A 23833-nucleotide genomic window follows, 5' to 3' on the forward strand; every position below is an offset into this window, starting at 1 on the left:
TGAAGATCTAAAGAGTCTCGTTTCTCTACAAGTAGAAAATTATAAAATTTCAATGTTTTTAAAGGTTTCATAAAACATAAGGGATTAACAGTTCAGAAGCTTAAAAATGAGCTTATCTATAGAAGAATAAATGTGATTACTATTAATAAGCTTTAAATATGCTATGTAGTTTTGAAATATTCTTGATAACGTATCCATATAATATCGAAACCGTGGAGGAATCGTGCAGTTCTCTAAAATTAGAAATTCAATAATTTTATCTTTGTATTGGAGGAAATGAGTATTAAGTTATCACCCCTTCTGGCTGATAGTAGAAAATGAGCAATCGCTAAGAAATTATTGAGAAAGGAATCTTATTAAACCAACGGTTTGGCCATCTGATTATGGAACGAATTTCGCGGAATCGCTTTGATTAAATTTCAGATGAGCGAAGACCAGCATTCCCCGCAGATATAATTTCAGAAATAAATCATGAAGTACATTTCTAGGTCTATTATCCTTTGACATTTGAATAGTTTCGCACCAGTGCCATTTTTAGAATTAATCATCAAGAATAAATGCACCCTTGTGTGATACATTTTTTATGAGGTAACATCTGTTATATATCGAACTGGATATTTTGGAAATAATGGAAATTCTGAGGATAATTGAAGTTTTGGAATAATTTTAAGGATATCTAGAATTAGCGAGATTCTTGAACAGTCGAAGACCTTCACATTTTGTCTCAGACTATCTGTGTTACTCTTGTGTGTGAGACTGAGTAGGCATATGTAAAAAAAGCAATACATGAAAGTTTCCCCACTAAAAATTTATGAAAACAAAAATTATTTTTCTGATTATTTGATATCTGCCTATATTATGATTGATTTCATTTTGTTTGAATCTAAGACTTTATTAACTCTTTCACTACTGATACAGCCCAGCCGGAGATGGAAATTCTATCCTAGCGAGCCAGTTTCTGTTTCAAACGAGTGGTGTAGTATGTAAAGCGAGCTCTCACCAAATGAGTACTTGCTTTATATTCTGCAACTTTTGTCTGAAACAGAAAGTTGCTATCAAGCATAGAATTTGCATGGCCGGTTAGGTTGGATCAGTAGTGAAAGAGTTAATGTTATAAGTTGCATTGAGTAATTTCCGTATCTCTATTTCTACTACTAATAAAGATGATGTGTGCATGCTTATGTTTCTTACAGTGTGTTCACTGTCTACATACCATTTTGATCTACAGCTAAGGAATTTGGCAGATGTGTATCTTTTAGGGGAGGAATGTGCATTTCGGAGTTAGTTTTTAAAAATTTTCAATTAATGAAAAATTTGCACTTTTTGGTGTTTTGCACGATAATTTCCCAAAATATTATTGCACAAATACGAATTTTACATCATTTATAAAAAAAAAAAATGCATTTTTTAATGATACTGATTTAAAAAACGTGCAAATTTTTCTTGAATTTCAGCAATTTTTAAGATAATTTTTTTTGGTTTAATTTCCAGCAGTAGATTACATTATTGCTCTGAAATTTAAACAGCCTTCACTGTTTTATCAAATATTTAATCACGTGATTTTCTGCAGTTGTGTTGAAAACTAAAGAAAGATTCTATTTAATATCTGTGTAATTTACAAAACCAAGCAGCGAGTGAAGTTAAATATCATGAAAGCTATAGAAGATGGTTGAACAGGTTGCATTTTTAATAAAGCTACAATGTCATGAGACTTGACTTCATTATAAAGGTTCATGTACTCAATGAACAGTACAATTGGAAGACAATTAAAACAACATTTCTATAATGTCTAATACTTTAACGGTATCATGAACATGAAGTTATATCTAAGCGATTTAACTATTTAATATTACCAATATTCTTGTGGAATCAGCTGGTTGATAAAGGTGACTAGTTATATATAAAATCTGTGATAAAAGTTTACTGTGCAGTTTTTGCGATATTTAAATCTGAGATAAGATTTAAGAGTTCTATTTAAAAATGATAAATAGTTATGTACTTTATCAAATCATTGGACAATGTTAAAAAGAAAATATCGGTCTGATGTCAAATGAGGTATTAGCATTTTTCGACAAATTACATAAATAAGTAATTTTCAATGCGAAAATACAGTGATTAATTTTCAAGTAAGTTGTAATTATTAATATGGATTTAAATTCCGCACATAAATGAGAAACTGTGTGCATGCACACTTCCAGCAATCTTCATATAGAATCCATCGCCATGTCAGTCAAAATATCAGTCTATATGATTTGTGACCTAGTATCATCATGTTTAAAATGAAGCCTTTCTGCCGGTTAGTCATTCGGTTTGCAACAGCAAGAAACATGAAATCTGTGAAAATTCATCACCATGTATAGAAGTTAACAGTAATACTGCAGTAAGTGATAATAAAATATGAAAATGAATGAAATTGTTTAAGGAATTTGGGAAAAAACATTCACTTCATAATAGTGCAAAGTCACATTTTCGAGCCACACTCAAACTCAAAACTAGTTAATTCTCTCGAATGTAAGGTAATTTGTCATTCATACATCCCAGACCTTACGAATAGCGATTATCCCCTTTTCCATAATCTGAAGATCTTCATGGTAGTAGGTAGTTAGACAGTGAGGAAATATAAAAATATATTGAAAAATCATCTATACTTCATTGGCTATTATTACTTAAGTCACAAATCCATTAAGAAGGTATTCAAACACCTATTGTTCATTATAATAATTAGAGAATTATCATAATGAACAATGAGTGTTCCGGGATATTATGTAGAAAATTAGAGAATTTCTTTATATAGCATCTGAAAATAAATGCTATTTTGATTATTTATAAACTTATTTTCGCTTTTTTTTCAAAACAGACCCAATATAAAAAACAGCTCTCATCTTCTTGAAAGGGTGTCTGAAAGTTTAAAGCTGTTATTAAACTGGAAATATTTACCGCTCCAGATTTCCTGAAAATAATAATAAGCATTGGTTTCTTGCTTATTTTTTAAAATATATATTACACAAATTTTGCCATTAAAATATTCTTGCAGTTACGTAACTAGGAAAGGAAATTTATTTATGAAGAAAATGCACTCTTAAATAATGTATCCATTTTTTCAAAAGTAAGTATAAGAATTTGAAAAGACTATATAGCTAAAGCAGACATTTTCTTAATTTAAAAGTTTGTAGCATTATTAACGACAGAAACAAAATTACCATATATAAATGATATCGACTTCATATACTTAGCATCGGAAAGTAATATATCTATTCAAAACGAGTCTTAAAAAAAGAAATCGAAACAGATTTTTAGCGCTATAAATACTTGAAATATATGGTATGGGATTCACAAAATATGATTACTTACGATTAAAAAAATGTTTTCTGCATTTGGGATGTTTAAAAATTTTTTCTAATAACTTCAGTATTAGCTTCAGTTATAGTAAAAATGTAAAAAATTATGATTGTAAAAACGATTGTGCTAATGGTTTTCACTCAGAATACAAAATTTTGTACTTAAGTATGATAAGCAGTACATGTAATGGTATAAAAAAAATTATTGTGTTGTATATACAGAAAACATATGATGGCATTAATAATTACGCTCTAAATGAGTAAAGAGGTATTAATAGTCTCATCCTTAAGAAACAAAAACTGCATTAAAAACCTACTCTTCAGAAGCAGAGATGCACTACTAATAATAATCATACCTTTAATGTGCAAAGAATGTTAATAATCACACAATTTTCTAATATTTATAAATTTTTACAGACTTTCATTAGTATTTTCTTCGATTTAATAATTGTAGATTCAGAAAAATCTTTTTCAAATCTTATTTAATTTATAAACAATTCAAATAATACACCCCTTTAAATGCTTTATAGACGCATTTTTTCCTCTAAATTATTACGATTTAAAATAAAAAAATAAAAAACTGGAAATTGATTCAAAAGGGGAAACTAACCAATTTATTTACAAACAGAAAAGAAAAGGCGACGTAGACTTGCACAAAAGAGCTTTAGTAATCCCAACACAAATTACAATAAATTATTGCACAACTATAACGAGATAAATCGTCTTGGAAAGCATATACAGTAAAGTAATTTAAAACACTACCACTAACAGGCGATTCTTAATCATTTTAAAAACATTTGAGATAAAAAAAATTATCGTTTCTATTGTTATATAATTTAATCAAATCATATGAAACATCAATCAAAAAGTGCTCAAAATTGTTTATTATTTAATTTTTGTTAATCCGAAATTCAATGTCAATCAGATTGTAATGAATTCTGTTTCGCAGTTCTTTATACTCGTGATAAGGACATGTAAAAAAAGTGAAATAATTTACAATTCGAGTTAAATAGTAATACAAGGTATCGCCAAAATATTCACACTGTGAATTAATGTTTAATAAGCAATTATTAGTATTCATGAAATTTTCTCACTCAGATTAACTTATTAATGCAGGGTTTTCTTCAAACTTTGAATTGCCATTAAATAAACAATTAATAATATTTATGAAAGTTTCATAATTCAAATTAACTTTCTCTGAACGTACGATTTTGTCCGCAAACACTTGACATTGAACTTTATTGTCTAGGCAGAGACAAAAGATGAAACAGCAAAAAGAGCTAAGAATGAATTGGGACATTTTGCTTCAATGGGTGTCCTCAATTCGTTAATTTTAGTAAGACTTTAGCGATAAATGATATATTTAAAGTACTCCAAATGAAATCTATGGGGGTGAGATACAACGAACAAGCAGAAGTTCAGTTCTCTCTCTCTGTCTGTCTTCATGTTTTTTTCATCCTAATCATCCATTCTGAAACGTTTCAATATTGCCTTCTATTTGCCATAATAATGAAGGATTCTACAATCTATTTGAGGCCCTTTTCCTTATTTTTAAAAATCTGTTGAATACATAATATAATGTATTTCTACTGTAAGTGCCTTGTGAATACTCCAGTTACTTATATAAAACAGTCCAATGAAGTGTTACATTGTTACAGTCTTAAATAAAATAGTCCAATGAATTCTTACGTTGTCAAATTTTTCTAAATAGAAAGAACCTGAAGAAATAATATAGAGTTTCATTGCTAAACTATGATTATAAGTTGCAATGTTGGTGCAGTATAAATGGTACTTTATTACCATTATTGATGGGACTATATTTTTGAGAAATATTTTTTAAACGTAAATAATTGCGAACCTAAAAAATATTGTACGAATTAATAAGATAAATTAAACTTCTAAGAATTTACAGTTTTTAAGTATAAATTTATTAATCTGAGTAAGGAAACTGTGGCATAAGTTATTAATTGCTCTTACATTATAGTTTGTAAAAAATGTTTATATCATTCTGTATAAAAGGATTCATATTCTAATATTATGGTAATTGCAAATTAATGTTTCTAAATATTTATAAAATTTTCATGCCAAGAATGAAAAACCTGAAAATTTAAATATGTGAAATAATTCAACCTTAAAATAAAATAGGAAAAGAAAATACATTGTACCAACTCCTATTTATTAAATATTTTCTTGAATGAAGAAATAAGTTTTTCCTCTCTACAAAATCGATATGCATAAGAGCTTTTTTTTCACCCTACTTCGTATTAACAATCACACGAATCGAACATATTCTATTATTCAGAGACAGAGGCTTGACAACACTTATTCCTCAATTTTCTAGAGGTAGTAGACTCTACTGATTGATTATTGCAATACATTTTATAGAATGTAATTACCCAGAAGGTTTGAAAGGAAAATACATTAATATTGCTACAACAAAGAATTTATTTTCAAATTGATTGAATAATAACTGATTTGTTTTGAAACAGATTATTCAATATTCACGATATTTCAAGTTTGGAAATAAACATTTCACTCTCAAATATATATTTTTGTCAAGATTATATCAATAAGAAGGAAAAACTTCTGCATTGAGCTATTTGTTGCTATGCCAACAGGCATAAAGGAATAATAATGAATATTACAGACCTAGATATTGCTTTTTGCTTGTCCAAAAATGATTAAGATAGATTTCAGAAATACAAATAGTTGGGTTTTTAAAGCATTTAATGATAATCATTAATGAAACGAAAAATAAACTGAACTTACTTTTTGAAAGGATCTTAAATGCGTTTCTGAGATAAAAGACACGCAATAATTCATAAGGAAATCACAATGCTTTTTATTAAACGAGATAAATTTGTAAAACCGATGTTGTTGAAATTTTTATCGATTTCTTTAAACAGATACAAAAAATTACTCTAATTCATAAGCAAATCACGATAAAACATAAATCACTTTCATTATCACTTTCACATGCGTGACTGCGTGACAAGATCGTAGAAATGCTTTTCAGTGATTCTGTTCACAATGCATGCTTATATTATCTGATTGATTGTTTATGACTATAGTGGCTTTTAATTTTTTTTATATTCTTCGTCATTCGAAATAAGAAATCAATCAGAAAAAATACTTTTAATTCATAGAAAATAAATCAAAATATATCCATTTTAAAGAAAAGTGAACATTGAAAAAACTTGTCATATTTCAAGGAATAAAATCTCACGAGCTATTAAAGAACACTTGACTCCGACATTCTGGGCTGAAATCATGTATTCATTCGGTTTTATAGAGAGAAAAATCTTTTCATGGAGGCATTGGAAAATCAAGGAAGTCGTGTATAGGTGTACCAACCATCTAAATATTCATTTTGTACCTAAATTTTCTAAGAAATCATTTTGTATAAATGTACCAAAATCTAAATGTTCACTTTTCTGCTATTTTTCACAAGTGAAATATAAGTTCCATATGAGTTACAAGTTAAACTCCTTACTCTCTGCTTATCGATTATTTATAAAGAGAGCCCACTAAACTCTCTCTAACCCTGTATTAACTTAAGAACGGTGACAACTATTGCCATGAATTTGGTGTTCAGGTATAGTACAGCAAGTGAAAACCAATTGCCTATTTTACTCTTAACAATACTGCGCTCAAAATGTCTTTGTGTACAACATGATAGAAGATACACGCCAATTTTGTAATTCACATTTTTGCTGTATCTTGTATCGTTTTCGAGACAGGAACGTTAACTCCTTGTTAGCCACTAAGTGATCTCATAATGTAATGCATGGTCATCTATCACTTTACTACTCCTAGACAGCAAATTTGAGGCAATAATTTAGTGAATACCTCGTATACAATAATCCTTCCATTGACTTTTAAATCTTGAGGAAACTCCTAGTCGTAAACATTTTTTGCTCCTGACCATCTTTTGGTCATTGAAATTAGAATCTCTATATATACTAGATTTGCCTTAATTTGGCAAGTCAAGTTCCTCAAAATTTATGCAAAATACCTAACTTACTGCATAACCATTAGCTTAGAATATTTCAAGTGACTTCACTATATCAAGTGGTTTAAGCTTCAACATATCAAGCCAATAATATTATAATTATCTAAGTATTACGGAATTGGTGACGAAACTTCATATTTGCTTCTTTCTTGTTTTAACGGAAAAAAAGGCTTCAGAGATCTATAAATAATTTAAAGTAGGTAATTTAATTTAAATATTCAGGTATAATAATTTAAATTATACATTTTAAATTGATTATTTGTTTTCAAAATCACGTCTTCAAGTCTAAAATGTGATAAATTTTTAAAATATTAAAATATAGGTTGAATTTGTTCTAATCTGCCAAGCGAAAGAAGGTAATAGTAGTGTCTATGCGGATCATAAAACGCTAGCAAATGCGTTCTGCCCATTACCATTAGCAAGTTATAATGGCTAAAATGAATATGTTTTTGATCTAGGAAAATCCTAATTTAGAAAACTTTCTGAAAAACGCATACATGAAATAAGCACATGTTTTAAAATAGCAAATAAACTTCTATGAGATGATATAGTTTTTATCAGGATATCTGGATTTAAAGGGAAGTTAAAAGCGCCGAAACCTCGGCGAATTGAAAAATTGATTTGTCGCCAAAATGTTTAATATTGTATAATGCAAATAAAGTTCTATTTACAATTTGTGAATTTATGATGGCTTTGTCCATTCCTTCAGCTTCTGAATGAGTTTAAAATAAACCCTATTAGTGTTTTAATCTAGGGGAAATTTAGTCCTACGTTTGCAATTCATCACTGTAAACTGGTAATATTTATGGCGATGAAATAATTCACAGTCGGAATTTACATTTATTTTTCTTTGTTTAACAAGAATTTTTTTTTTTTATTTTCTTGTATAAGAAGCATATAATAAGCATACAAATCACTGCAAATCGTCTAATTTTACCTAAAAATTCCTTAAGATGCATTACTTGCACCTTTAGTCATTAATCACTAAGTCTTATAAAGAGAATAAAAAATTCGTTAGAAATCACAATCCAGCGACATAAGATTTCTTTTTCCTAATAACAAATGTTTCTTAATATTTCACATCTGTTAAAATAATTGATTAAGTATTTTGATAATAAATATTTATTAAGCAAGGAGAAAAATAATTTGATATGTAAAAATAATCTGATCTACAAATCATCCAATGGCGATTTTGGAACAGTTGTTTAAACCCATATTTTCCAACGAGTCGATCGATACAAACAATTAGAAATAGTATATAGTCCTTCAACAAATACGCATGTCCAGGTGTTTCCAATTGAAATATTTCAAAAACTGTTACAGATATGCAAATAACTTTAGGATTCTGATATTTTAGTACCCCAGTTTTGCATCTATGAAAAAATTTATTTTGTTACAATTCGCTTTTTTATTACAATCGTATTTAAAATTTTATTGAAATTTGTATTGAAAATTTATTTTATCCATTTGATCCAAAAAGTTTTTTAGCGAGTTGAGTATTTTCATAACGTGAAAACTATCATTAGCAGACGTAAACATTAGCAACATTAGCAGACGTAAATGCTTAAAATATTTGATACTAATTAATGAAATATGTTAATTAGCTCAGTTATTCAATGTATTAATCTGAACAAACCTATCCTCTTAAGTCGTTTCTATCAACACCAGTTTTATGAAGATGTGATAATAATTAGAAAAGTTACAGAAGTGTCCCATTATTTTTGTTGACGGTTGTATCTAAAACAGTATTTGCGGTATTCGATATTAAAGAGTTTGGTGACAAATTGATTTTACATTTGACCAAGGTTTCAGCACTTGTATTTGAGCTTTAAATTCAGGTATTCTTATGGTAATAATGTATTCCTGTAGGACTTCTCTGTCTTTAAAAATGTATGATTATTTCATGTGTAGATCCATCACATTAAGATTTTACCCGATCGTTAACATATCTATTTATTCAGACATAACTTGTAAAAAGAGATATAACTGTATTGCCATAGTTTTCTATGGTCTGCATAAGCTCTTGGACCTCTCTCTTTTGATAGATTAAGTCAAACTTGACTTGTTCCAACGGTTAGGATAAATTAAAATATTTAAAAAAAATTCTTAATATTTTTAAAAAGATACGTCAATTGTGAAGTGTATTAATTAAAGATAATCTGAGCACAACATATATGAAACCATTAATAAAAATAAACTGCTATACTTATGAAATATTCTTCATATCAGAATATGTTTGCTTTAGAAACGCAACGCCAATATATTCTTGCTTCCAATTCTTGCATATATCAACATCTTACATATAGAAAAAATGCATTTTATTCCTTTATTTTTTTAGTATGATGTTTAGAAGTACCTGGGAGACTGAGCTTCGCTCAGCTGTTCTTTTCTTTTCTTCTTCTTCTTCTTCTTCTTCTTTTTTTTTTTTTTTTTTTTTTTTTTGTAAAATCGTATAAATAAAATCCCATCCTATGGCTCGTTTAAAGTTATAAGCGGAATCTAATTGAACTGCAAACGCGGTATCGAGCATGAGAAAAATACATGGGAGTCCAAAGCCTTAACTACCACGCCTTTTCTGATATGCTTATGCAACTCATGTATACAAACATGTCACCACACATGTCAATATTTGATTATAAAAATGGTCTTTTTATGTAAAATCTAACTTATTTAGGAAAGGCACCTATATAAATTAACTTAAAAAGTAAAACGCTATCTAAATACAAAATTTGATCCAAATCGTTAGAGCCGTTTCTGAGCTGCACGAAATAAATTAATATTTTTATGTATAAGAATATATACTTACATGAGGCATGAGCTTATCAGCACTTCCAACTCTTGTCACTTTGTTGCGATTCACAAGCTTCTTAACAAATTTTTCGCAGTGTTCATTGAACTTCATGAATGTAACATAGCAAAAGTAGCAGCACAGGAGAACAAGTGCTTCCCACCAATAGATGACACTGTCTTGGAAGAAAGTCATGAGAAGAATGAGAATTGTGGAGTAGAAAGAGACATCTCGGAACAGTGGCCACCATGTCAGTTCAAGAACGGTCTTGCTGAATATAGCACACATGGAAATGACGAAAAGGATGTTGAAGACAGCTGATCCAACGATTGTGCCGATTCCGACGTCATCATAACTGATAAAAACGCCAATTATACTGGTAAACAACTCTGGAGCACTTCCACCGGCCGCCATGAATGTGGCCCCAGCTACATCTTCAGATATTTGAGCCTTCTCCGTGATGACATCTAAGGAAGGAACAAAGAATTCATCGCAAACTATGGCCAGAGCAACGAACATGTAGGTCAAACCGATGACGTGGAAGAGTACAGCGCCATGACGACGCTGTTCTAAAGTAAAGAGATCTTCAGGAAATTGTGCTGTTTTATTTTGATCGTCCGCCAATAAATGCCTGCTAATTGGTGCTTTGATAGAAGAACCTTTAATGGAGTCGGACTGGAAAGAAACCTTGCTGAGAAAGGTTCCTAAAGTTGTGATTTGGCCCATGGAAAAATATCCTATGACGAATAAAGCCGACAATGACACCAGAAGTGGATTTCTCCATCTTTGTCGATAGAAGCGTTTGAATGTAGATTTACGCTTAACCATTTCGAAGTCTTTGTTTTGTTTTAAATGGCCTGCCATTAAAACTGGTGTCCCCACTATAAGAAATAGCAAATATTACAGCTATTGAGTATTTGTTAGGTCTGCATTAGGTTTTTAGAATGTAAGCTTGTTGGTATCCATTTCACTTTCCATGATCGGAGGGATGCTAAGCTCTATCCTCTTTGGATTTGAAGCCACTTGTTTTTTCCTGGCATTTTCGGTATATCATCGAGGATTTGAAAGAAATCTGAAGGTGGAATGGAACAGCATCCTGAAAGAGATGTTCAGAAATTCAAAAAAATTTTTAACCAAATATTTATTTCTATTACCATGATGCAAAAAACATTTTATTATGAAAAAGCACACACACATATATAAATATATATATAGATAAAAAAGAATGTAAATATTTAGAGAACAATAAATGTTTCCTGCTTTTCGAAATGATACATCCTGTAGATATTTCCTTATTTAAAACATACGCAGGAAATAAAAGTATAGAGAATTCGACTGAATAGAACAACGGACAAATTATAAATAGTTAAAGAATAGCAAATAAAAAAAATGAAGAAAAGAAATTAAGATGACATTTCCGTTTGATTGCGTGCTTCTTTTAATGTTTTACAGAGCTCTCATATAAAGCGGGACATTTTAAAAGCTATTAGCCGTCCACTGCACCAGAATTAAAGAGGGTATAGGTATAACTTTTGGAGATTCCCGATTTCTGCTCAGATGAACTGCTATACAAATAAGCTACACTGAAAATAGAAATTTTTTTCTCATAATTCATAGCATAGCTTATTAACTATTCTGTTTTTGTTTATTATAATTCATCTATTAGCTTTATGCAGTCCTGCAAGACACGCAAAGTAGATGTTTTATTTGTTTTTAGTTTTAAGAGTTTACTCGGAGTGCCACATGATATATTAAATTGGAAGTTTCTTTTTTGTAAAGTTTTAATTTCTCAGTTTTCTACATTCAACTAAAAGGATTTTCCCCTTTAATTCCAGAGAAATATTATTAGTACGAGTAGTTTTACTTTTAAAATAAAAATATAGTCTGCAATGTATACAATAAATGTATGCAAATATTATAACATGTAAATTAAATAATTTGGGGAACAAACAGAAATTTGAACAACAGAGGACAATTCAGAAGTCAAGTGTCATTTAACATTTCTGTAAATCATTTCAGAATATTAAAAATTTAATATAAAAAAGAAAATATTAAATATAAAAAAGTGCTGCATCTTATATTGAAAGATATTTAATGAAACATGTCGCTGAAATTCTATGTTTTTCAAGTACTATCGGGAAAGTGCCTGATAATACTTGAAGATTATTTTTCACATATTCTATTAAATATATAAAATATTCTTGATTATTTTCAAATATTTCGTGCAAAAAATATAAGACTAAGATTTTTTAATGTTGTTTGACACTATTATTTTCCTGAATTAATTTGTGAAATTGCAGCGTATTAGAGAAAAAAAACCTATTAGGGAAATAAAAATTAAATTATTAGATAGTTAACACAGTAACTATAAAATCACATGTATTTTACTTGAATAAAATAAGCAATGTTTCATTAATTAAAAATGACCTGTTTTATCATTTAAAGCTAAACACTAGTGGCAAAACTTCTATTTGCTGGAAGTTTTCGGCTTCAAACATGTACGACTATTTTGAAATCGTCTTCTTTCAATCAATATTCTGTATTGTAAGAGAGATAAAATCTCTAGAGAGAGAACGGGCGTGGTCTTTTAGAAGAAAAAAAAAATGCCACCAAAAATAAAGAGCTAGTACCATCTGCATGCGCCAGTAATTCATTTAATCCAGCACTTTTCGTAATATACCTTCATTCCTTTGCAAAGCTCTCTCTAGACCCTTACGGCACAATCTTCAATGGTTCCCACAGGGGCTGAGATCTTGCAAGGTAATGCAATAAGAGTAATAATAGGAACGACAAAAGAAATTAACTTCATAAAGGTGCTGCGATGAAGCTGGATTTGATACTGTGGTACTCATAAGATTAAATCCCAAGATAACCGTCTAGGAAGAAGAATATGGGAATTCTGAGTCTCTTTAACATTAGAATCGATATAATACCTGTGGGCTCAAAACTGAGGCTTTAAAGCTGATTTATAAAAAAAAAATATTATTTTAAGTAAATTTGGACTCTTTTTTTTTAGAAATTCTGTATTTGATTTAAATAAGTTGAAATCTGTTGATTCTAACTCTTTTTATATTTAGTTTTTTTTTTAGGCAATTGGAACTTTTCGCTGATCTTTTGAGTTTTCTATTAACAAACTGATACTAAAACTAACTAACTCTATAATTTCAATGTATTTTTATTAATGTGAAGTCAAAACTAAAATATTACTAAATTATTTAAATGTAATAATATAATTAAATACGTCTTTACGTTTTCTAATCAGTTATTGTAAGTGAATAATTTTCTAATTCACTCGAAGACTTCACTGCTGTATAATGTATTCAATAGAGTTAAAAAATAAATAAGAAATTATAATTTGCTACTTTATTTTTAAAAAAAACTTGGTTCGTGTATGTTGTGAGTTAAAATATTCATTTTCAAATTATCATACGATTGCTATATTCAAAATGTATTTACTTTCTCATGTATGATAAATAGAAAAAGTATTGTACTTTTCAAAAAATCGAAGTCGAGATTTTGAAGAATTTCCACACTTTTTATCTCTTAAGTCCGAAACACACATTTTTTGGCATTATGTCTGTCTGTCCGTGAACACACTAACTCAAAAGCGTTTTGAACTAGACGGGTGAAATTTGGCATACGGGCTTAAGACCAAATTTATGGTCTGCATTCAAAGAAAGCCTGCTTATCTAGCCATTGAATCACAAATGAATTGTTGAGCAAGAAAACATAAAGAGCTAGATAAATGAATTTGATAGATTTGGTATTTAAAATATAACTTTTTATCAATTTTTGAATAAAAGGTCTCGAAAGGCGAACTGCCTGTTGATCTGTTTTTTTACATGCATGCAAACACAAGAACTCATAAACGCAGTGAATTTTGAAATGTTATCTTGTGATCACGACTGCAGTTCCATGTCAAATTTTGGTTTCATTCGTCAAGAAAAATATTCCATATTTTTTTTTTTTACTGCGTAATCTATTAAAATCACTTTATTCTAAACCTTTCCGAAGGGAATAAGAAGAGTTAAAGATCTGGCAGTACAGAGCGTAAGAAAATAAATGCAAAATATCTATATCACATCAATTTTCTGAACTTCTTAATAAAGTCACTAACCCTAATTTCTGATCTTTTATTTAATAAATTTAAATAGCTTTACAATTCTGTAGTCTTTAAATGATACAATGTTCGTATAGAAGAAATAAATTTATTTTAGAAACAAAAATATCTTTAATAAGTTGAATTTTAGGAACAATTGCTTTCAATTTTTTTTTTTTTAGTGGAGATGTCCTCATATTTTAAAAAAAGTCATAAACTCAAGAAAAAGAAGTAAAATGTAGATAATTTGCTTTTAAAAAGAATGATTGGCATTTCAATAAAAAATTATGTTTGTTTTCTACAGATTTCGAGAGGAATACATGACTGCATTTTTCTATGTTAAGAAATGCTAAATTAACACTTCAAAAAACTGTTCTATATTAAGATCCTTCTACATTATAGATTGGCAGGCAAGTATGACTGCAAAATTCCAAACCCTCTCTTCTAATCCACTGACTCTCCCTATACATTCATGGTTTATACTTTGCTTATTATATGAGAGACAGTATACTATAAACAAAAATATGCAATTGTATTAATTTTGTATTCTTAATTGCAAGTGGGAAGATAAAATTTAGCATAACATATTTCAATTCTATTTATTTGTCAGTATTCTATAAAATAAATTTGTCATGTATAAAAATAAAAGATCTTTAGATCCAGTTTCCTGCGAGTAATATGTATTTTGCCTATGAAAAGCGACTCTTGTGGAATCTGAATACTAAGAGATTCTTACCTGTTCAACAAGAAACGATCGAATTTTAAATCTGAATAATTTATCATGCTGCAGGTTATTCTAAACCGTAGATAGATACCTTAACTTTATCTTCGTACGTGGAAAATTTCCATGTGCTATATTCATGTCATCTTTATGGAATCAAATGGTCCTATTTTGAACGTGAGTTTACTAGAGGCTTTACTTTTCATGAAAAATGAAGGACGCGTGTTTCTCTTAAACAATATTTATTGAACAGAAATAAGTTCTTTACATAAATCTCTGTATTGCTGTGATAGAAGATGATGGTGCTGTAATTCTATGAGCATCAAACCGGTATACATTTAGGTAAAAAAGCATATTTGAAAGAAAATTCGAGATATTGATGGATTTTTTTTTTCATCAGGTGTCTTTTCTAAATATCGATCGTTTATTCTCTCAAGTATAAATTATGTAAAGAAATAATAAAAAAATTATGATTATAATAACTTTTGCGTGATAAATCTTTTCGTTGTAAATCTTTCTAGGTTTGAAAGAAAAATTCCACATTTGCTACATTTCACGTGGTAGCATTGACGATAACTCATAAATGTAGTTAGCTTGATAGATAAAACTCGTTAAGTGGCATTCAAGCAATAATGTAAATTTGTATCAAGATTTGAATCAAATCCTTAAAAATTTAGACTATTTGCCCATGCGCATTTCAATCTAAAAATGCAGAATTACAAAGAATCAGATATAGGAAATTTAACACATAATTCATTCTTCAGAATTGCAGATTTTTATCAAAAGTTTTGGCCAAACCTCTGGTTATAGACTATTTGTCGGTGTGTTTATTCATATACGTATATGTGTACACTGTAAATAAATAATGAAACAAACTGTATAAAAGAAATGTCATGCGAGTTCTTCACGCTAAAACTGCAAATCTATATTAAATTTTAGCTATATTTGAACCAAAGAGAGAACATCCAATAATCATGCTCGATTCTCTTTGAGACAAATCCGTTTAAATGTATACTAGCTATTTGTCCCTGCATGCTTGAAATTAGTATCTCAGAAATACAAAGAAGCAAATATACGAAATTTGGCATATGATGTTTCCAAAAGAATTGCATATTTCTATCAGATTTTAGTCCAATCCATCTACAGATTGACTCGCCGTTTATTTGTTTATTGATATATATGTGGATAAGGTAAATCCATAACATAACAAGCTGAGTAAAAGAAATTCATTGTAACTAGTTTGACTTCGCACCAAAATTATATGTATTAAATTTTAGATTTATTGGATGAAAGGGAAGACATCCATTAATCATACTCCATTCTCTTTAAGTGAAATATGTTGAAATATACATAAAATAGTTGAAATATTGTCAAAATTTGTCATGGACAATAGTTGAAATATTGTGCATGCATATTTGAATTTAGTATCTCATAAATACAACGAGTCAAATATATAAAATATGTCATATGATGTTTTCAAAAGAACTGCAGACTCCTATTAAATTTTAGACCAGTCCATCTATTGAATGACTATCCCTCTATCTGTCTATTCATATATATGTGGGTGAGGTAAATAAATAAAATAATAAATTGTGTGAATAAAATTTATTGTAATTAGTTTAACTTCGCACCAAAATTATATGTATTAAATTTTGGATTTATTGGATGAAAGGGAAGACATCCATTAATCATACTCCATTCTCTTTGAGTCAAACATGTTGAAATATAGATAAACTATTTGTCCATGCATATTTGAATTTAGTATCTCATAAATACAACGAGTCAAATATATGAAATTTGGCATATGATGTTTTCAAAAGAACTGCAGACTTCTATTAAATTTTAGACCCGTCTATCTATTGAATGACTATCCCTCTATCTGTCTATTCATATATATGTGGGTGAGGTAAATAAATAAAATAATAAATTATGTGAATAAAATTTATTGTAATTAGTTTAACTTCGCACCAAAATTATATGTATTAAATTTTGGATTTATTGGATGAAAGGGAAGACATCCATTAATCATACTCCATTCTCTTTGAGTCAAACATGTTGAAATATAGATAAACTATTTGTCCATGCATATTTGAATTTAGTATCTCATAAATACAACGAGTCAAATATATGAAATTTGGCATATGATGTTTTCAAAAGAACTGCAGACTCCTATTAAATTTTAGACCCGTCCATCTATTGAATGACTATCCCTCTATCTGTCTATTCATATATATGTGGGTGAGGTAAATAAATAAAATAATAAATTGTGTGAATAAAATTTATTGTAATTAGTTTAACTTCGCACCAAAATTATATGTATTAAATTTTGGATTTATTGGATGAAAGGGAAGACATCCATTAATCATACTCCATTCTCTTTGAGTCAAACATGTTGAAATATAGATAAACTATTTGTCCATGCATATTTGAATTTAGTATCTCATAAATACAACGAGTCAAATATATGAAATTTGGCATATGATGTTTTCAAAAGAACTGCAGACTTCTATTAAATTTTAGACCCGTCTATCTATTGAATGACTATCCCTCTATCTGTCTATTCATATATATGTGGGTGAGGTAAATAAATAAAATAATAAATTGTGTGAATAAAATTTATTGTAATTAGTTTAACTTCGCACCAAAATTATATGTATTAAATTTTGGATTTATTGGATGAAAGGGAAGACATCCATTAATCATACTCCATTCTCTTTGAGTCAAACATGTTGAAATATAGATAAACTATTTGTCCATGCATATTTGAATTTAGTATCTCATAAATACAACGAGTCAAATATATGAAATTTGGCATATGATGTTTTCAAAAGAACTGCAGACTTCTATTAAATTTTAGACCCGTCTATCTATCCCTCTATCTGTCTATTCATATATATGTGGGTGCGGTAAATAAATACAATAATAAATTGTGTGAATGAAATTTATTGTAATTAGTTTAACTTCGCAACAACATTATATATTGGTATTAAATTTCGTATTTATTGGATGAAAGGAAAGACAGCTAGTAACCATATTTGATTCTCCTCATGGCTCAAAAAACTAAATCAAGCTGGTCTTGTGGAAGTGCACTAAAAGGCGAGGGGAGAACATACCCGTTTATTTTAGAATACGATAAGCCAAAATACAATTAGAATAATCTGCCTAATGCGCAGAGAAAATGAACAAATCTCCATTATTCAAAAATGGAATAACATTTTGATATTCACTCTAACATAACTTCATACAAAAAGCAAGGAAAAGGAATGCAACTTCCACTTTAACTTCTTATCTTTAAGATATGTTCCTTAATTATAAGACCTGATTCATGATACTTTGGTGATATCGGTTTTATGAAAACGAAATTCAGATATTTCTTTTACTAGCCCTTACAGACACATGGGTAAGGTGATAAAATGTGCATTTGAACAGTGACGCAAATAAAATGGTAGAATAAAATTATATCACCAGATATGAAAGAAATGTTTTTAGTGAATGCAGTTTTTAAAATGTTTATTAAATGCTGATGTTTCAAACATCTTTATATTCATGAGAGAATCTTTAAAGTTAGTTACTATTTCAGACGTCGTCTTTATAGATTGACTGTAATTGAAATTACAAGCTTCTGCTATAAAAAAAACTCATTTAATTTTGAAAAGGTAATTTTATAAGCTTATTTAATCATTCAAATAATTCATAAATTTTAGGAAGATCATTACTTCACGAATAGAGTGCTCTAACATAAAATAAGTTGATTAAAAGGTTTTAAAAACTAAATAGATGACCTTTTTTTTTTGATGATGTTAGTGTAACAATGTGTATGAATGAGAACAATACTCGAGGGTGCTTACGCTTTAAATAATAATATAAAATATACATGATATAATTGCCTTATTCAATTATTAATGTTTAAATATGCATGCTCTTATATAAATTAACAATGATACCTTAGAAAATCTTAACAAAAATGTTTGCACATGAAATAAATCTATGATTTAAATCTTTTGCGAAACAGTTATTTTGTTAATTTCTAAACAAATGGGTTCTAAATATGAGGAAAAAATGCAAATTACTGTATTATTTAAATATATTTATAGAAACATTATTTATTCAAGACTTTTATAAATTTGTTAAAAAAAAGTAATTGAAATCTAAAAAATAATTTTAGATTATTTTCTATCTATAACAGACATTAATTATAGCACTTGTTCGGGGATTTGTTTCCAAAAGTATTAAATATGTTAGTCGTAGAATTTTTTTAATCATTAATTTAATTTTTGCTTTATTAATTCACTTATAATAAAATTCGATCACGATAAAAAATAAATTTTATACAAATGACTCTGAGGAATAATTTTAGGAAATTATCTTTAAATAGAAGTATTTTTAATTTAACCAGATTTCAAATATTACTATATCTGGAATATAAACAGAAATTCAAAAGCGCTTGCTTTTAAATTTCAGTTTACCATGAAAGGAATTTATTAAAAAAGTAATCTGAAAAAAAAATTATAAAATTTTTAATAATGTTACGGACAGTAATATTTGAAACATTTATTAACATGTAAATAATTTAAATTTCAAATGAAATATTTGAAAAGTGATTATGGCTAGTAAACAAAAACTTCAATACTTTTTCAGTAGAATATTTTTTATAATCTGTTTTTTTCTAATAATATCATCTAAGAAAAAAAATGTTAATAATTTGAATTCTTGTAATGTTCCTAGTAAAAAGATGTTGTTAATTAATTTACAGAAGAATGTATAAGTTAAAACAAATAGTTTTGAAAGTCAGGAAAAAAAACACATGATTTAAAAAAAAATTGTTTTGCATTAAATAATGGCTTAATTTTAATGTGAGATACCCAAGAACTTAGTTTGATGAAAAAACTGTGTTGAGGTAAAATACATTCCCATTACCATAGTAACGCGAAGGCAACAGAAATGTAATTTAACTCAAGCGATCCCTACATAAGCAAATATAAGTACAAAAGAAGAAAATTCGCATATCTTCTTCATTGCTCAAAGCAAAAAACGTACATCATCTAACACACTTATAAAAGAAATAAATTTCTGACTACAATTAAAGAGCATTTAAATGAAAAAAAAGATTTAATTTTGTTGCTTTCAATTGTCTTTTATGTAAGATCAGGAATTCAAAGAAATTAAATTTGTTTTGCGTCGTTTAAAATAAAACATGATTGTCTTTTTCTGTTACCCTGATTTTTAAATCTTTTTCTATTGCATTTGAAGCTTTCCGGCGATAATTGCAGCGAGAAAAATAAAAATTTCTTTAAAAAACAAGATTTTATCAGCTTTTTATGAATTATAAAAGAATATTTTACATGTATTATGTTGAGATCAAACTCTAATCATAAAAAGGCGGAAAGCTAGTGGAAACATTCTTATGAATGTTAAGTAATTTTTTGTCGTATGATATTCATTAAGTTTAATTTCTTTATAGCTCTGGTTTCATCATTTCACGACTTTAAGATATATTTTAAACTACAATATTTTTGATAAAATGTTTTTCGTTTTTCATGTTTTGCTTATTAAAGTAGGCTTTAAAAAAATTTCTATTTCCATTACTTTTTATTTTTAATGTTTAGTAAGTTTCTCGATACATTCTGTTAGATGTTATGGGAAATTGTAACCAGTTTTTTCTCTCAATTTCACAGTCAGATGGCGCCTCTCATAGTGACACAAAATTTGATTTCAAATTAACATATTAACTTTAAATTAATCTCTAAATTTTTTGAAATAATATATTTAATGGAGTGCACACAATGCACAAGATTTGTCAGTATTATCCGCACTGAAAGGCGATAAAATTGATTACAATATTTTTCCATTGCAAACCGAAACAAATGAATTTTTTAAAAAACAAACCTGTAATAAAACTAAATAAATTTGAAAAAAAAATTCAAAAAACGGGAAAAGAAACTTTTTATAAAATGTCAGTCGACGGGAAAAAAATGAAATTTGTACGTTTTATTTCTTTGAAGAGAATAAATTCTTTGGGTAGAATTCTTAAACAAATATTTATTGAATTCCTTTGGTTCCGGGGAAATAAAAAAAACAGATTTTATTTTTGTTCTTTAAATGCTTGGATCAAAACATCTCCTGAAACGAAAAATTTTCATTGAAAGGCTTCTGAAGAACGGAATTCTGAATGTTTGATACCGTGCATTTAATGAATGCTTTCAGAAAGACTCGCTCTATCTATTAGAAACAAACATAAACAAATTCTTTCTGTTTGAGCGTTGTTGTGATGTCTTGTGACATGTATTAATCTCTCACAGTGTCATCCAATGAAATTGAGATCACCTATAAAATTCTTGTAAAGAACAACTGTAAACATTTTGCCTTACTAGAAAGATGTTTACCGCACTCAAACTTTGCAAACTTAGAAAATAAAAGAATTTTAAAAAATTGGAAGAACAAATCTCATGACTTTTACGAAATTTATTTGTCATCAGTATAGTTTTAAAGTATTTGTAATCCTAGGTGTTATTTAAACCGTTTACTTTTTTATATTTGAACTGTACTTATGAAATTAAATTATATTTTATTTAATTTTCCATACTTGATCACATTTCTATGGAGAGATATTATGAATGCATAAAATTTTCTCCCGAGTATATTAAAAGATAATTATTATATATTCTAATACACGAAATGCAAAGCATATAGAAAAAAGCAATAAAAACATTAATATTAGAAGATAAATTATTTATTCAGATGTATAGAATATATTAATTGTTACTATATATGATGTATATATAAATTAAAACACAATAAATTATTTTAAATTTTCATAGATATGATCCTTTATATCTGTTTAAAAAATAATTAGCGACATTCAAAAAATCAAGCACAACTGTTTTTTAAAGAATGAAGAGATTTCATGTAAGTCACAAAGAAGAAAGATATTAAATATTTCACAGGCAAACATCTGGTGCTATTATATATCAACTTAATGCTGGTTTCAGCAAGGACGCGGTGACGATCGCTAGTATTTTCGTGCAAAAAATAAATAACTGCAACATTTAAAATTAAACAGAGTTCTCACAGATGGAGCCTGTGGATTGGAGAACCACTTAAAAATAAAATGAGAATTCTGCTAGGTATAATAGGCTGTTTCTTTTTAATATGAGATTTTAAAATACAATAATTGTTTCTAAAAAATATATATTAAAAGTAGACTTTGAATTAGAAATTCTTTTTGTATAAAATAAAATGGAAAAGGACAGTAATGAAGGTTTAAATGATTAGGTACAAAACATGAAATTTTTTTTCAGAGTTTAAAAAAAAACTTTTTAATAATATCAAAAGTTTCAACAGGATTTCAAATATAATTTCAAATGTTTCAATAATATTGAATATTTGTAAATTCATCTAATGAATGCCCCTGGGAGTGTCTTCGAAAAACTATTATTCTCACGATATTTAGCGTTTCCTTTACTCAGTTTTCGATTTTCATGGTAAGAAATATTTTTTTTTTGGAAAACATACAAGTTATATCTTGTAATTATCAGTTTATTGAATTCTATTATTTCACTCATTGGATTCTGAACTATATTCTGTTTTTTATGATCACAAACTTCGAGGCAATTGATCCCTTGCAAAACACTGCATGTTTATAACGCGCTTTTGAGAGTTTATTTCCTTATTCTTTTTCTAGTACAAATCAAAGAAAGTGTTCTCATATTGATTTGGCTTTGTAGCTGCGAATGATATCCATGATAATAATTTGTTATTTCGACTTAATTATAACAATATAAAATCATGCTTTTTTTTACGTAACTGCCTATTTCAAATATAAATATTCCCGTTTGAATTGCCCTAAACTGTTTTAATTAGGAGATATACATTTTTAAGATATTTTTTGAAAAAAAAACATAGAAATAATTTGATTATTTTAAGACAGTGTAATAAAACTATAAGATATTTTGAAATAACACAAATCCATTCTCTGAGAAATACAAGGTAATTATAACAAATTTCAATTTTAAATCATCATAAAATAACCGGATATTGTTGAATTCTGATTAGCATCGTTAAAAACTTTGATAAAAGAAAAACAAAACCATTTTTTAGTTTATAGGTGGCTTAGACATATGTGGAATACAATTTATTTTTGTCTTAAGTCTTTGAAGATGATTTGATTTTTAAACACTTTTATTTGGTTTTAAATCATCCGTGAGTTCATAGATCTAATTTGTTATGGAATTCTCCTTAAATTTCTGATGTAATAAGAGCTGAAATTTTGTAAAATTTTATTTATGATAACAATACCTATTTTAATAATTTTGGCATTTTAATTAAAAATTAATACATCAATTTAATCAAATATTTATTTTTACATAGATGACGCCAACTTTTAGTCAATTTAAAGAATATTAATTTTTTGATTCCCTGATATAATCATAAATTGAAGATTAAAAGTGCCAAACAATAGAATTCATAAAAAAAAAAATCGATCACTGTATTTCACATTAGAATGCAAAATGAATAAAGTTTTATAATTTTAGTAAGCGAGAGAAGTCCCTGGTAGTTACCTAATAATCTAAAAGGACGCTTTTGTGGGTAGAGTTGGTAAAAAAGGAAGAATCAAGCGAATTAATTTAATCTATTCTTTCGTATACCAAAAGATATATCATGTCAAGAATAAGCTGAAATCCTGAAAATTGTAACTTTTAAACATTTTCTGTGTGCTTATAATCCGTTTAAAGGTCTGAGACCTCAATTTTGAAATATGTGAAAGAATTGAAAAGAGAAGAAATATGTGAAAGAATTCATTATGCAATAAAAAGCGGATATCAATTTGTGTTATAAAAGATTTAAGATGTAATTAAAATCATTAGAAAAAACTCCA

General features: G+C 28.0%; 1 protein-coding gene across 1 annotated transcript in view; it reads right to left on the reverse strand.

Annotated features, from left to right (window-relative positions):
* The window catches only part of LOC129962272 (sodium/potassium/calcium exchanger 2-like), a 94979-nt gene extending 83802 nt beyond the window's left edge, over positions 1–11177 (reverse strand). Inside the window, exon 1 of the mRNA XM_056076018.1 lies at positions 10157–11177. Coding sequence (XP_055931993.1) covers positions 10157–11002 — 846 coding nt within the window. The 5' untranslated portion in view covers positions 11003–11177. The remainder of the gene's footprint in view (positions 1–10156) is intronic.
* Positions 11178–23833: the final 12656 nt, after the last annotated feature.

This window comes from Argiope bruennichi, chromosome 2, assembly GCF_947563725.1.
Source record: "Argiope bruennichi chromosome 2, qqArgBrue1.1, whole genome shotgun sequence".
NCBI lineage: Eukaryota > Metazoa > Arthropoda > Arachnida > Araneae > Araneidae > Argiope > Argiope bruennichi.